Here is a 16639-nt window from a genome sequence, read left to right as displayed (position 1 = left end):
GCTGAAGAACTGATCCTGGAACATGATTATCCCTCTACCATTGGTCACAATGGCGTAGTTTCTTTGCTCAGTAAAGACTGATGCAGTGCCTTCTTCAGTTTGACTCCAGCACCCAACAGCTTAACTAGGCCAGCAGTGAAGGGGCAGTTCTGAATCAACGTTTCCCCCTCTGAGAACAATTGCATTAATCACCACTTTCCAAAACATTGAGGAGTCCAGTACTGGTGCTCACACCCGCAGGTGCAATTCAATAAGCACATGCTATCAGCAGAGTGCCACCTTTAAATATAGGCGATCTCTGTACTTGCCTTTGTGGTTTTGACTTTATTTCCACTGCTGCAAGACCAACCTGAATAGTCTGGTAGTACTTTACAGTCCTCTCCATCCAAACAGGGGTTCATATGACACCACCACTTCTGTAGGACAATGGAAGCTAGAAAAAGAAATAGGAAAGAGAAACAGAATACAATCTTCTTTGGAATACTGTTGGATTTAGTAGGGAGGTTGTCTTTGTGCTGTTCAACTGTTTGATTACAAACAATAGAGACCAACAGTTATTGTTTTAATAGCTTATCACACTGATAGTGTTTGAGCTAAAAAATGCAGCTAAAAAACTTCTCCAGCACACAGAAGGGTAAATGCCATATGCAAATGGTAAAGGTAGGCAAGCACCACTGGAGACTGATGTCAACGTCTGACTTGACCTCTGGAAGTGCCCTTCCATCTCCGCTGACTGCAAGATGACTTGCCTCCTACATTTACATGATTCAGTCAAGTACCTGCTATAAGGTGGAATGAAACTAAGGCTTCTTGTTTAACCCGGATGTGCATATGCGAGACTGGATGAAGAAATGACCGTTTCTCCCTTCACTGGGTGAGAAAATAGAATTGCATAGAGATGTAAGCGTGTGAGGTCTGCCAGCAACTAGTGCAAATAATAGCGTGGAAACCACTAGAAAGCATTACATTATTAACTAAAAATCTACTTGCAGTTACACTGCCAGTTTTGCAGTATGTTTTGGAAGACTACAGTAGTACACCTTAACCGTGCAAATTTACTACTTTTCTACTCTTAAGCCAGTTTCTGTTAATAACACTGTGCTTGTTATTTTTACAAATGTAGTCATGACTTTGTAATGCTGCTGTTAACAGATATATTTCCCACACACAGCTGCAAACATCTGCATACATTTCTCAGTTTTGCGTTGTTCAAGGGATTCATCAAATCACAGAAAATTATTATGAAGTTCACAATCTTACATAATTTAAATTGGATTTCAAAATAAAATATGGCTTAAAATGTTGATTTAGTTAGTCTGTATTATGCTCCTATGTGCACAAAATATTGAATTGCATGCTTTAAAAGATATCACGTCCAAAAGAGATTAACAAAAATAATTTAGTCTACTTCTTGTAAAGCACTTTTTTCCCTTTTAATTTCAAGGTAGATTTGTAGTTCTGCAACCTTCAAATTAGGATGGCAAGCAGGCAAACCGACATCCAAATATTGCTGAAATGTTCATTCAATTACTTTTGTCTTGCACTTTTACTCTAAGCCTACGTGAAAAGCACTATGAAAAATATACTTCTGGAACACCCATTTGGCTTTTATAAACTATTCTTGCAATCTTGTAAAATTCTAAAACAAATGCATGATTCCTTTCACCAGTCATTTGGATCTTAGATCATTTGCGTTGATGCTGATTGATTGTTGATAAAGAGAGATGAAACTTCATTGTGCTTTGTAGGAGGTGAGGGATCATTTCCACCCTAGACATATGGTCCAGTCATCTATTTCACATCTCTGCTATTATCTAAATTTGTTTTGATTTCTATACCACATTTATTTCAGGTGAACATGAGCAACTCTAGAAGGCCAGATTCAAGGAGACTGAGGGCGTGTGCAGAGGTCCCTGAGTAAGTAGGAGATCCTGGTAGCAAGCTAGCCATGTCTTCAGAGCTGTGCTTCAAAGCCAGCGAGTCCTCCTAGGAAGCCTGGCTACCGCATTACACAGCTCTGCACAGTGCTGTTGTGAGCACGGATACAGGGACATGCTGCAACTTTGCCTGCACTCTGACATGTGAACATGCTTTCACATATTAGTTCTACCCTAAAAACATAAGAATTTAACTTCAGACCTTGAAAACTACCTCTCACTCACCTGTCTCCTGCAGGTTCCTAGAATCCCCTTTGCCTCAGCTGCTCTCATAAGTCCTTAGGTCCAACCTTTTTATTATTGGTTTGGGTGCAATATGTTTTGAGACTACAGAAAACACACCAAACATGGCAGGTTTTTTTATCTATACAACCTGCATCAACCTGCTCCTAACACCTGTTTAAAGAAAAAAAAGGCATTTATTGACTGGCCAAAAGTGACGCACAGGAGTGGGTTCACACAGCATTCTTGACCAATTGTACCCATGCAGCTTCCTGGCCTATGTGGAACTGAAGACAGTGAAGCTGGCCCATCATCTCCAGCAGTACCATCTTCTATTAAAACAAACACAGATGTGAATGGGAAACATTGCTGACTCAATCTGTAACTCAAACAAGATCCACAAGCTCTTCAATAGACCATATATTTCACCTTCTATTCACCTCTTGTTTAGACACACAGAAAGTGACTCCAGCCCTTCTGTTGACTGATTTCTATTCTGTGCAGATACCTCTACTCTGAGTAATAGCAACACTTTGAAATACTCAATACAGATCTCATTCCATTAGCCTCCAGCAGATCCCTGATTCTTTGCTGTAGCAATCCACTGATTCCTACATCCATTTTATGTCCAATTTGTAGCTGTAATGTCCACTCCACTGATCTATATGTCCTACCTGGCTGTAGCTCTGTGTGTCAAACACACCCCTGAGATTAGTCCATTAAAATTCTCCATCAGAGCCTTAGGCTTATCTTCATAGCTAGAGTTCTTTAACTATTGTTGTCCCCGTAACTGTGCAACTCACTGGAGGATATAAAGGCTTCCTCTTCTTTTCAAATGGAGACACTCTTGGAAAGGTTTCAACAGATGACTTCTCTAAGAAAAGAGAGCTATGTCACTCTCATACACAACCACCCTCATGACAGGAAAGGAGGCTGCTTTGGTTTGACATTAGCCAGCTGATTCGCTAGAAATCAGACAGAAACCCTGCCAGAAATAAATCTTTTGCTGACATCGCTCCCCTGATAACCTGACTCCATGGAAACAGTAGGTTCATAGAGAATAAAGCCAAAAGGTGTCAATACATCATCTCATCTTGCCTCACGCAATTCACTGTGTTGTGCCCCTAGTTGTGTTTGGCTACACGGTGTCTTCCAAACCAATCTGGAACAGGTGAAGAAAGAAACTTCTCCCATTGTCATTTTTTCTGACAGTTAAACAATCTCAGCATGAAACACACAACCTCAGTTTTCTTCCTCTTCGCACCTCTTCAGTTGTGCTTTTTTCTCCTACATTACAGCACCTTTTAGCAATCATCATTTTCTCCCTGGGAAAATATCGAACGTGCTGCAATCCAGTAACTTTTCGATCTTCTACCTGATAAGCCGAGCTGATTGAGCTTCTTCAGTTTCACACCGCAATGCATCTGTCTTTGTTAACACAGTTATTTCAAGCAGGTTCAACTTCTTGTGAGTAGGACTGGGCCATGAGACTGTCTTGGGCTTGTCATTAATTACTCCTTTGCCCCAATGGGGGAAATCACACATGATTTTGTCAGAAGAAATTCTATATTTGCTTTCGGGTCACTGCTGCAAATGTTGCAGAGCATCAGGTGTAGAGCTAAGCACTGTGAAACCCCAGTAGGTATGTGCCATTTAACTGCCACTTCCTACTGGTAACTCTGCAGAGAGATGTGGTTTTGAGGTATGCTAGATAACTGACACTGAGCAGTGCACACAACAGCATATGGTTTAAAATTAAATCACTTACAAAAAATAAGGCTTAAATCCTCAAATGTATTTAGTAACCAAATCTTTAGTTGAATAAATTATATATTGTTTTCCAAAGTAACTTGGAAAACATGGGCTTACATGCAGAAACTACCTGTATGAGTCTGGAAAACTCCTCAGGAAATTAAATCAGTGGCAAATTTCTTTTGAGAAAGCCACATAAGCTCTTGTGACCTGTACCCCATGAATTCCTTGCTAATTGGACACTATATCAGCTTCTCAGTTACGCACACAGGACTGAGATCAGCCTCAGCTGTCCCTAAGCACCTAGACCATGCTGCCTGCCCCCTCAAAGTTGACACAATATTAGCGCTCTTCTAGGATACCCCAAACACTCTGAAATACATTTTGAATTGGCCAGAGATAGATCTATGAGCCAGCTTGTTAGGACTCTAAACTGCCCAGGGTCAGAATTTTAAAAAAAAAGTTTGATCCCAGTAGATGTTGATTAACACCTTCTTTAGTTAACAATAAGTTAGGAAGTACTTCCCCATCCTGTTTCTTACCAAAAGAACTGTGATACTGATCTGCCTCAGAATTAACAATGTCAATAGATCACACATTATGGGCTAATTTCTTTTTAAGGATTTCTGCATGTTCTGCTTGAACAAGCAAATTCATGTTGTCTTTAGACTGGACAAATACAGATGGCTTTCCTACTCCACTGGATTAAGCTTTTTTCAATGTAAGTTTTCAGTACACTATTCATTCTACTGTATATTTCCTTTTTTTCTTTGAATACTGACACAGCATTAGCCTCTTTTTGAATTCTCAAGTATTCTGAAATCCATTCAAAAACAGTGGGAGGGAAATGTTCTCAGCTATTTTTTCTTTTATCTATTTCTTATGTATTAATTTTTTTGTTTTCTTGCTTCTATATGCTCTCTTCCCCTCAGTCTGGAACCCAGATGGGCTTTCAGCCAGAATTGCCCTTTTTCTTCATTGTGGCTCTTTGGCCCTACAGAAAATTCTTAAACAATTTTTTAGTCCCTTTCACAGTTTTCCTAATCTGAGTGTTTCCTCCTCATAAATTCTAGGACTAATAGAATTGCCTGGATGGAAGATAATTTGGCTAGTGATGATTTACTTAGAGGCATTTAATGCACTTCGCTAAGATAGCTACTCTACAGACAAAAGTTATTAATGTTTTATCTTCTTGGCAGTGGCTGTCAGGCAAGCTGGAGGTACTTATTCAAGGATGTTTATTTCCATAAAGAAAATGGGTGTAAACAAAATCTCATGACTATTTTAAATGTAATTTAGTCATTGACAGAAGAACAGGCTGACCTTTGCTAAGAAAAATCTTCTATAGCTGCAGTCAGGTAGTGTAACTACAACTCAAAGTAGGGTATACAGGTTGTGGGGTATGTCCTCTCTGCATATTTAAATACTTTCTTTCATATGCTCTGCTTTTTTATAAGTTTAGTGGCTCAACTTACCTACAGCAACATTTCTCAAAGTATCAGATGGGCCTGTGTTTGGAAGCTCAAAAAAACCCAACAAAAATGAGGTGTGTATGTGTATGCAATAACTAGCCTTGCTTTTTTTGTTTGCCAGTGCTTGTCAATAGCTTTCACAACTAAGTTCAAATACACAAATGACACAGTTTCTTGTTGGATTCATTCAAAATGCGGTTATCTAAGTAAGTGTGTTATCATGGGCAAAGGATAAAGATATCCTGGTCCAAAGAGTTCTTGCCCTGGACCCTCATCTAAGTTATGATGAGTGATTTTACTGTCCTTGTAAAAATGCTAGGAAGATCTCAGTCTACAACAAACACTGATTTTTTCACTTTCATATCCTTCTTTTTAAATTAAGTACTTTGATTTCTCCTACTACCAATATCTAAAAGTTTCTGAGACGATACAGAGATACAGAAGGACACTGTAGAAATGCAAAGCACTCCATAAATGTTAGTTAGGCCCCTCAACACAGTAGGTATGACTGCACAATGTGGAAGAGGACTGATTCATAGCATTCAAGGCACTTAAGAATTTCACTTTTTGTATTTGCAAGACTTGACTAGCTTTTACTTTCCTTTCTGCACCACTTCAATCCCTTTTCCTTGGAACTCACCTGGATATCTATCCTTCCTTCTGTGACACCAAAGTACTCTAGTTTCCTCCTTAGCACATATCATGAGAAAAAAATGTCACTTCTATGCGCAGGTGTATGCCTGAATGTGATTATGCATTCTGATTTGGCTCAAATAGGGTGGCCCTTCCTGAAATTTTGGTAGCTGTGAATATTGGTGCACACATTTACTACCACTCTGAGAAGGGCTTAGCCTTAGCATATAGCGCTACTCCAGTAAACTGCTGCTTTAAACCTGACCTTGTTTAAAATTCTTTAGCATCTGTCAACCTATTTCAAAATGTAAATATCCAGCTGGTCAATGACTGATTCTGAAAAACAGGATGATGGGCTTTACAAGGCTATTTCATGGCCTATATAGACAAAAGAGCACAATGCCGAATACTCATCAACGAGGAGCTCTGCTTGATGAACTAGGCTCTACCCCCACCCAAATTAACACACAAGTTGTCACTGAAACCCAGTGGGATCTAGGTCAGGAAACCCATATGCTACAAGACTGAGAAAACTAAGGAAAGATACTCAACTAAATTAAAAACCTGTAAAATACTAAAACCAGCTGTATAAATTTCAAACGAGAAAGGCTTGTTTTACATTGGTTACAATTTCTTGGGGTGGGGGGTGTCAAAATAGGTTGTAGCAGAAAGCCGCTCAAATGTCAAGTTCGAGTCCAGAACAGAATGGAAAGTACAGTTTATTTAGACTTTGCTAAATTCCCAGACCTTTGCAGTCTTCCATATTTTGTGAGAATCTATTTCTTGCAGTAGTCTTAATTTCTCAAGGAGTTTCTACAATCTATGACCAGTGATATGCTTGCTGGCCTAAAGAAAAGCTGGAATCAACTCTTGCTTTCCTGGGTTATTAATGCTAAACCAAAAATCAGACCTTCATTTCAGGCTAGTAAGGAGAAGCAGACTTCTGTAAAATCATCATGCAGGTGTCAACAAAATTAGTTGTAATTATTATATAACCATCCATTTGTTTGGTCAAGAAAGAAAACAATTACATTCCAATAACTTTATAAAGGCTCCTATTCTGCAGAGAACACGAAATACAATCCCATTTACTCCACTTCAGTGGTCTTTTTGGAGCTGCTCAAGAACAACTGAAACATGCAAACCCTGAAAAGTTCACAAGCAACTGATTTCACCCTAATTTTCCAGCATGACTTGCACAGAGATATTTTCCTTCCAAGTGTGTGTAGAAGACCTAAAATCCAAACAGAACATGTTTTCTAAATCCAAATAGAACTGCTACAAACAAGAATTCCAATAGGTAAAAGCAACTGTCTGTGTATGACTAAAAATTGTGCTGTCTGACACAACAGGTGGGTGGTACTTTGTGGACTCATACTCAGTGAATTTGAACTCCATTGTTTTCTCATTTTGTCCAAACACAGTTTAGCACATGAGTAATTTGAGGGCGGTCAGTCACTGGAACAGGCTCCCCAAGGAAGTGGTCACAGCACCAACACTGTCAGAGTTCAAGGAGCATCTCGACAGTCTTAGTCATATGATTCACTTTTAGGTAGTCCTCAGAAAAGCAGGGAGTTGGACTCAATGATACTTATGGGTCCCTTCTAACTTGAGAGATTCTATGATTCTATGATTTGAGGTAGGAACTACAGGTACCAACCACCATCTGCATGCCACACATGATCAACAGCACAGAGATAATAGCTGCCCTAATGTAAATGATAACTACTATTGGATAAGGCCTGAAGTTCAAAGAAAATACTTTAAAAGACTACTACAAGGCAATTGCTCCATAAAAGCTTTTCTTTTGGTTAGAAAAGTAACTCTGTGCTTTGGGCATGTCCTTCCCTTTAAGCTCAGGGCAAAATATAGGCAAATTAAACAGCCCTGCATTCAGTTAAAAAGGGCTAGAAAAGAAGATTAAATGTCTGTATCAGATTGAAATATGTAAATTCAAGACAAACTGGTTTTGGCTTCCACAGTGTAGAAGCCTACTGAAGGGTATGTATAGAGTGGGAAAAAATACATCTAATCCTGAGGTGAAGGAAAGATAGTTATAGTTCCCATGCTACAGCAACTGAATAACAGTGACTGTAGTCCCATATGCCTGCAAAAATAAGCAAAGCATGTTAAAGCATTACCTTAAGGGGTGAGGGCAAATCAAAGGCTTCCACTTGAAAAACCAAAATCTTATATTCAAAATATTTTCTCATATATAATTTCATCTACACTTGAAGAAAAAACAGCTACTAAATTCTTTCAGCAGCTGTTTGCATTGACAAACAAATTAATCTTCTGTGGTATCATGCATTTATCTTTCTATCATGGAAAGACAGTGTCACCTTTGCAATCCTTAAGCAAGCTTAAAACAATGCCTGATTTTTATTATCTGTTGATTGCAAAAGTATTTCTGCTGCTTGATGTGTCACCTACAAATACAGAAGGTACTTCTGATTTGACAAGAAAACTACTTAACAAACCACATTAAGTTGATCATGTTCCTGAATTACAAGGCATGAAAACACTAAGCATCTAAAAAAAAAGTTCTACTTTCTTAAATAAGTTCTCAAAACAGATAACAGTTTAAAAAAATCAGATATCACATGTATTTAAAGCTTCATGTTTGAAACTAAATATCTCTGAATGCTGGATTAAAAACTGGATTATTGGATTGTTTTATATTTAACTTGTAGTGGTTGCAATTTTGTGTGAATAAGAATGAAAACAGAAGTCTTGCTTATGAATTAATGAAATGGGGGATCTGATAACTTCTAGACTTTTTCTAAAAAAAAAAACAAGCTAACAAAAAACCACCCAAAAAACCCCGAACCTGTCTTGGAGTAACTAAATTAATAACCAGAGCAGCAGCCACTCCAGGAACAGACTCTGCAGGTGGGAAAAGGAAAAAGGGTAACCCAAAATTTCTGAATTTCTGGTAAGCGAGAGGAAAACAGTGGGGCTGAGGCACAGAGTGAACCCCAGGGAGGCAAGTTTTATATAACCTCAGAACGCCTGGTCAACTAAGACTTTAGCTTTAGTGTATGTAATTGATTTAATTTTGAATAAGTTATACTGCCAAAAGCATAAGGATGTTGAGCTCTGAAGATTTCAACATCTGCTTAGGAAGGTGATGGACTAAGGCAACTGTACCACAGTTTTCTTTCATCAGGTAGGTGACCTAGCTCAGACACTGTGTCCTGCACAGCAGTATGCCTGCTTTGCTCTCCAGACTCTAATGTATTTGGGGTTACAACACATGAAACGGAATAGACATGGGGCATCATCATATAGCACTAATGTCCAGCATACAAGCTCATTAGGCACATAAAATGGCAAAACATCCATCTAGAGAACAGCTCTCAAAATCAGACATGCCAGCACTATCTGTGTGCCCAGTCTTAGGGCTGCATTTATTATCCAGTGACTTTTTAGCCAAGCTACTAAGTCTAAAGACAACTGGAAGAGTTAATATCATAAGCTTGAATTTCTTAGCTTATGTTGTTTTCAGACTAATTTTAAAGGAGAATTCTTCTGTGAAAAAAATTGAGAAGTTTTATTGGCACAGACATGAAATGGACGAGTACATATATTAAGAGGATTAATTACACCCAGATTTATGCACAGACTCATTATCATCAATGCACAGAGATGTTTCCAAAATTAACAAAAGGAAGGATTACGCTTTTGAGGCAGTGGGAAGTCAAACAATCAAGGAGACTAAACTTCTCAAACAATCTTAATGAACCATGAGTGAGCGGGAGACTGCTTACCTTCCACGCAAGAGGGCTGAGCCCTTGTTGTACCAGCCACCTGCCCTGGGAAGCAGGAGCACTTGACTGTTTGCGATCGTTCTTCAATCCGGTTCTTATTGCAGCAACGATGTACTGCCACAACTTCACAAGTCCCTTGCTTGACTTGGTGCTGGCCTAATAATTGCAGGGATAAGCGATTGAGAAAACAAAACAGCAGTGCGTAAAGAAAAAGCCAGTTTGTACAGTCCTACAAGACAGTGAATCTCACTAACGCCAGTTTAAATCCCAGGAAGATGAAGGTGCAAAGCACCTTGTAGGATCTGGCTTATGCCCTGAGTTTATCCTATTCTTACTAATAAAGATTAGTTCATCATAACAAGTCAATTTTTCAATCTATCCTCCCTGTCCCTTACAAAGCCATAGGGAGAAAAGGAGATTGGAGTAGTCAATTAGATGGATTAGACAAAAAGACATGCAGAGTTCGAGCAAATTTCTCCTTGCTTTGGCTTCCTGTCTTGCATTAGGTTTTATATTTCATTCTTTCCCTTCATAAATGGACACAACGGACAGGATAATGTTTATCCAAGGGAGACTTATCTTAAATAGCAGGAAAAATTTCTAACATAACATCTAAGCACTGTTTGCTACACCTATCATCACAGACAGGCTAAGAACAAGGTAGGCTGAAAAGCTGTCTTAGTCAAGTTTTGTCAACAACAACAAAAAACCCCAAACCAAAAAATACACCAAAAAACCCCACCAAACTATATGGATTTCTTTAGTTCCCTACCAGCCCGTTTTGAACAAATGTGTGATAAACATTCTATCTTATTGCTTTCCTTTCAAGTGCCTTTCCTTACAATTCACTGTCCCCTGTTTCTCTGAGTTTATTTTCCCTTCCTCCTCTCCTTTCCTTGCTCCTGCCTTCACATCTTAGCTCCACTGTTCCTTGCATCTTACCATTTTCCTCCACTGCCAAACTTAGTCTCTGCCCTACCTAAAACCCTTCCTCAGAAACCCCACTTCACAAAACACCTCTCCTGTTTGCGTAAGTCATTTCCATGTCCTCACTTTCCTAAACAGCCTTCAAGTGCTTCATCTTGCATTTGTCTCGTCTTATTTAGAGTAGAGCCTCGGATGGCTCTTATCTATGTTTGTAAAGCACCTTGTAAATTAACAGCACTACAGAACAGGGTGGGTTTTTTAATAAGTGAGCTAGACAGAGAGACAACGCTGAGAATAATAAAAATATTCACCATCAAAGCAGTACAGTCTCTTTATATGAGAAGAGACTACAGAACAGATATTGGTGTAGGTGTGTGTAATATCAAAGGTACAGCAAACCAAAGAAAGGAAGGTGAAGCGGAGAGCTCTCCTCAGAAACAGACAGCCCTTCAAGTGGCAAGTCTGGAGGAGTGTCCTGTTTCCCACTCACTCCATGCTTGCCTGGTTTTGGTTTTGGGGGTTTTTTTTGGTTTGTTTTATAGTGTCTGTTACTAATACCAGACACAGGATTTTGAGATAGGGAGTACCTTGGACTGATGTAATATGGCCAGGCTTACGTCCTTATCGATGAAATCTTACTGAGTGATTAACATCACTGTATGTTTTGGGCAGAAACTTTTATTACTTGATAAAGTGGGAAATCTTAAACTTCAAAAGAGTTAGCAATGCAATTTAGGCTTCTAAGGGGGTTTTCCAAAAAAAATAAAGGAGAGCATTCAAATATATATATAACTTTTTAAAAGGTTGGCTTGGCAATGTTCCTTTTCCATGTGTGTTTTGGTTTCAAATGTATTTCAAGCACAGCTAAAACGCTGCCTGACTTTTGTTCCCAAACTTGTATTCACAACAAACTCAGTGGACAAGAAACTACGTATATGCAATCCTGGAAAGCAAATCTAGTCTTCTATTTGTGCACTTAACATGTAAAATGAAATTCTATATACAGAAATGGTTTGGGGTTTTTTTCTGAGGAAAAAGCTACACTGTACTTTTAAGCAAAATATACTACAGCAGAAAAATGTATAATGTATTTTACAGAAAGTTGGAAAAATGTTGAAGACAGCATAGCTACTGTAATAAGTTTATTGGCAGACTGAATTTTTGTGCAAGTGCCTAATTCCCATATCATAATAAACATTAAAAAATGAAAACAGGTATCAGCTTATAGGACAGTAGCTTCTCTGTAAGTCAATATGGAAAGTAAATACACAAATAGAGAACCTAAACTGGCCGTGTCACTTCAGTCCAAAGTATTATTCTACAAAACACCTCGCATGACAATGTTTTGAGATAATAGCAGATGGCCAGGGGTTCTGACAGAAAAGATTTTGTAAAATGGGGTTGTTAATTTAAGAGAAGATATTTACTTATTTAATAATTACATCTACAACCTGAAGTCAAAACTCTGGAGTAAATGGGAAATTTCCATTGGTTTCCTACAGTGCTTGCAATGGTGGTCCTGCATTCACTGGAGTCAACAACAAAATTTCTATTGACTTCAGGAGAGCAAGGTCACAGTCTGGACTGTCTCTTGAGAAGGAGATTTTATAAGTGAGGGAAGAAAAACCAAAAATTTAGAACTGCTCAGGCCACATACTTGAGTCTGCCATGTATCTCATCTGAAAGACCAAGCGGCCAGGTCTTATTTTTAATTAAAGTCATTATTCACCAGACATCAGATGCCAAGATAAGAGTAGAAGATATTTTTTTCAGAAGGTACATCATAAGAATGGACTAGATCCAGCTACAACGATCAATACGTAGCTGAAAGAATGTCTATTTTCAAGATCAAATCCTGCTTCCTTTAGGTGAACAGTCCTGTTAAGTCAATACCAAAATAAATCAAGCAGGTTGGCCCTGAGCATACAGCCCAAAAAACCTGGGGCTCGCTTTCAATTGTCTTGTTTTAATTTCAAAGCAGTGAGAGTGCTCCCCTGAAGTGCCAGGAGTCAACAGGCACACAGATGTTTGCAGAACACAAAATTAAGTTTCTTCATGTATGCATCCTTTGGTTTAGTAGCTGTTTTACTGTATGCTCATTCATGTTATGCACCTACACAAGCAGGGAAGAGAAGGTGTCCCCTCTTCATCTGCTGTCAGGGGTAAGACGCTAAGGTTTGAAAGTACTGCTGCCATGCAGAGGAAGACAGCAGTCTCCTCCCTTGTCCCTAGTGCGCAGATCTTATGGAGTATAACAGCGAAAGGTACTAAAAAGCCAAAACCATCTGCATGCATCATTTGCATTAATTGGATTGCCCTTGTAATAGTCTTTCCCCTCCTACATATTCACATCTATATTTCCTCCTGCTTGTTCAAGTACATCTTAACACTTTTTATTCTGCTGAACACCATACGCATTTCTTCTTGATATTCAGACACATCTGTGAACAGGTGCTGAACAAATGCTAAGCGTTAACATGCTAGCTTTCTGTCCGTTTTTGTCAGTGTTCAGCAATCTAGAGGGCAAGCACTCAGTTTGCAGAGCAGCTTTCTGATTTAGGAAAACTCACAGAGTATCTTAAACACTAACCATCGACTCAGTCTATTCTCTGCCTGTATCTACTGAAACCTGTTGTATCTACAGTCAGGTGCCCAAAGGCAGCAAAAAGAGAGAATGTAAGAATACTCTCCTGCACATTTTAATCTCCATCTTGCACTAGATAAACCTTCATCTAAGGTACAGCTGAGAGCATAATGACAGAGAAACTCACTAACAGCCTTAAAATATTTTATAATCAATGGATTCTCAGGAAGCCAAGGCATTAGAGGAGCAGGGACTGAAGAATTTTTGAAGTGTGAAGATCACAGTGAGTGAATTCTATGCCAGTAACATCAGGAAAGCCATTTCAGTGAGAACTGCAATGAGAGATAGGGAGAAAGCCAGGCTCTGGAGAGCAAAGCCCCTTTGGGCTCACTTATAAAAAGCCCATAAATTCATAGCTCTTCACCTGTAAACCTATTCAGATCTGCAACCTAAGGGCTGTCAATATTTGAAGTTGAAATTCAGTTACATCTTCACATTAAATTAAGAAACCTCTCCAAGGAGAGATACATTTTAACAGCAACAGTACCAGAGAAAGGTCCCTGTCATAGAACACCTTCCGCATACCGAAGAGGGTATGTCTGCCAGAGAGGCACTGTGGAGGACAGAGGATGAATGTTGAAAACTATGGGGCTTTGGGTTACCTCTGATCAGGATTTTGGCACATGCGTTGCTCTCCACATCCAATTTCCTTACAGCTTAGCTTCCCTAGAAATACCAATGCTATTCAAGTTCACTAAGGACACTTTCCCTATCTCTCCATACAGGGCACAGACATAACAGGCTGATGGAAGCAACCTCCAGCACACTCCCTCCTATGAATCGTGCTGCCTTTCATAATGAGGTACCTACAGGTAACAACAGCCTTCAGGTGCTCACGTCCAGAATGCCTCCTAGTGACCTAATGGACTGGCCACACAAAGGCTCTGTGACCAGTTCTTTGTTATTGGTGGGCTTTCCAGTCCACAAGATGGTAGGCTGTGTAGAGCTGCTAGACAGCCTTCACAGTTTTCAGAGAAAGCAGTCATCATCTCTGAAGAATAAGAAATAACAAACTAAGAAGTTATTAGGATTGCACATTACAAGCCAGCACAAATGTGAGTAGAGTTGACTGAATAATCACCACTGAACTGTTAATTCTCAGTTTAATATATTTTTTCAACTAACTTATTTGAAAAAACCTTATTTTCACTTTCTTCATGGAAGTCAAGGGGCAGATATGCAATTAATGCTTCTAAAACTCTGAAATCCTCAAATGAAAAGAGGGAAATACAAATACTGTTAATAAAATATCAAATATCACAATGATGTACTTCAAGACTACAAGGAAAATACCAAAGAAAGAGGAAGGCTTTCAGAAGGTTGCTAGCCAATTCTGTCTACATCCATTTCACATTTGGACTAGTTCTAATTACTCCCAAGGAGTATTCTTTCAATGCAATGTACATGCAGGCAGCATGCCTTTATCAGAGATCCTGAATAACCTCCTGTTTTTCTAATTTCTTAGCTAAGAAGCACATGGAAAAGACATTTAAAGGGAGTTTTTATCTCTGTTTCATAAGCTGCCCTCTTTGATTAAGAAAGCAACTAGTCTAGATGTGCTGTTCTCCAGAGTACAGTAGGACAATATGGCCCTAGCTCAGCACATTCTTCAGTAAGCCTCAAAACCAACAAGCTTGTACTGCACAAAATCAACAGCATCATTTATTTAAAGGGTAAGATGACTTCTGTCAATGGGGAGATGAACGGTTATGGAACCTGATAGTGCAGACAACAACAGTAAGAGAAACAACTGAGTTTAGAAGTCAGCACTGATGATGTTGGGAAGAAAGAACTCTAAAAAGCTTGGTTTATCATCTGTTCTGCTTCACCTCATGCTGGCTTTTGCTTACAAATATATGAACACACAGAAGCACACAGCAAGAGGCAAATATTCTCCGAAAAACATATTAAAGGAAATAATATTTGCTATTTTTCACATATTTTTACGGACCATATTTATTGGTAAAACATCTCCATCTCACAGAGTGGTTTTTTTGGGTGGAAAGGGAGAAGGAGTGTTTCTAATGATGACACCTTTTCTCAATAGAAGCAGCTAAAAGTCAATTGAAGTGTAAAATTAACACTCCACCTTCTAGGCTGATGATTTCAGCACCGCTTTTCTCTACTACCATTCCATCAGCCGCTGAATTTTTTCATAATAATTTCACATTCGTGTCAAGGTACTGACTTAGATGCTCTCCTTCCTCAAGGATATACAATATTTATATATACACACACACTTTTTTGTACATTGTCTCTGCATATACAATTCAGCCCAGTTTCACTTGAAACTTTTACCTTTTCACTTGTTGACAGCAAGAGACATTTGTGGCAGTTCTGGACTATCTCTGAAAAGACCAGTTCAACTGTTCTACAGATAAATAGGCAAGAAATGTCTTCCCATAATCACCTGCCCATGATAATAGGCAAAATAAGATGTAGTGCACACACAAAAAAGGGAACAAGGAATTCAGTTTGCTATCCATTACTCTCACATTCCTCAAACACACAGCAGTATTGTGATTACTAGAGATAACATCTGTAACAAAACAAGAAAGCGAAGATAATGATCTCCCAGATGAAAGAAATTAGGTTGATGCTCACACAGTGTGCAGGTTTCAAACCAAAGAGTTTATCACAGCCTATAAAGTTACAGCCTTTTTTGGATCAAGTGCTTTGTGCTTCATCGGTTGTGGAAGCCAATAGTATGGCATGTCCAAAATCTCAATCAGCATTTTAACAGGATAACCAGGGAAGCAGCACTGAACTACTTTAACTTGTTTTGGGCAAGAAGTGACATCTGAGGAAAACAACAACTCTCAAAACAGGCAACTAATTTGAGAGGAACCTTAGGGGTACAGTAGATCTAGATGTGTATTTGAAAAAAATGTGAGTGACCTAAAACCCTGATAATGAGGCCCAAAAAGTTAATGGAATCAAAAGCATAACCTTTCAGTGCAGGTGGAGGAACATGCTGACACAGCTGGAGAGAATCATGTAATACAGTGAATTCTCTGGCGAGTGTCAGAGGTCACATCCATATGGAGATTAAAGTCCCCTGGAATAAGTAGCATAGGTGACCTCAGATCAGACACAAGCACTGAGACTTCTCTAAGGAATGAAGCATTAAATCTGAGTCGTCAATAAATCAAAACAGCTGAGACCAAGGTAGGTGCTGCAAATGGGGGAGGGAAGAGGGAAAAGTTGCTGCAAATGAAAAAAGTGGAGGAAGAGTGACCTGGAAGCAAAACCAAATTAAAATATGAGCCTCTCTATCTGCTG

General features: G+C 39.0%; 1 protein-coding gene across 1 annotated transcript in view; it reads right to left on the bottom strand.

The window, feature by feature from the left end:
• Positions 1-281: 281 nt before the first annotated feature.
• The window catches only part of TAFA4 (TAFA chemokine like family member 4), a 49944-nt gene continuing 33586 nt past the window's right edge, over positions 282-16639 (bottom strand). Inside the window, exons 3-4 of the mRNA XM_075095468.1 lie at positions 9787-9942; positions 282-433 (exon numbers count right to left, since the gene is read on the bottom strand). Coding sequence (XP_074951569.1) covers positions 282-433; positions 9787-9942 — 308 coding nt within the window. The remainder of the gene's footprint in view (positions 434-9786; positions 9943-16639) is intronic.

The sequence above is a fragment of the Phalacrocorax aristotelis genome, chromosome 6, assembly GCF_949628215.1.
Source record: "Phalacrocorax aristotelis chromosome 6, bGulAri2.1, whole genome shotgun sequence".
Lineage (NCBI taxonomy): Eukaryota > Metazoa > Chordata > Aves > Suliformes > Phalacrocoracidae > Phalacrocorax > Phalacrocorax aristotelis.
The sequence above is the reverse complement of the archived record's forward strand: the minus strand, read 5'-3'. Positions and strand labels throughout refer to the sequence as shown.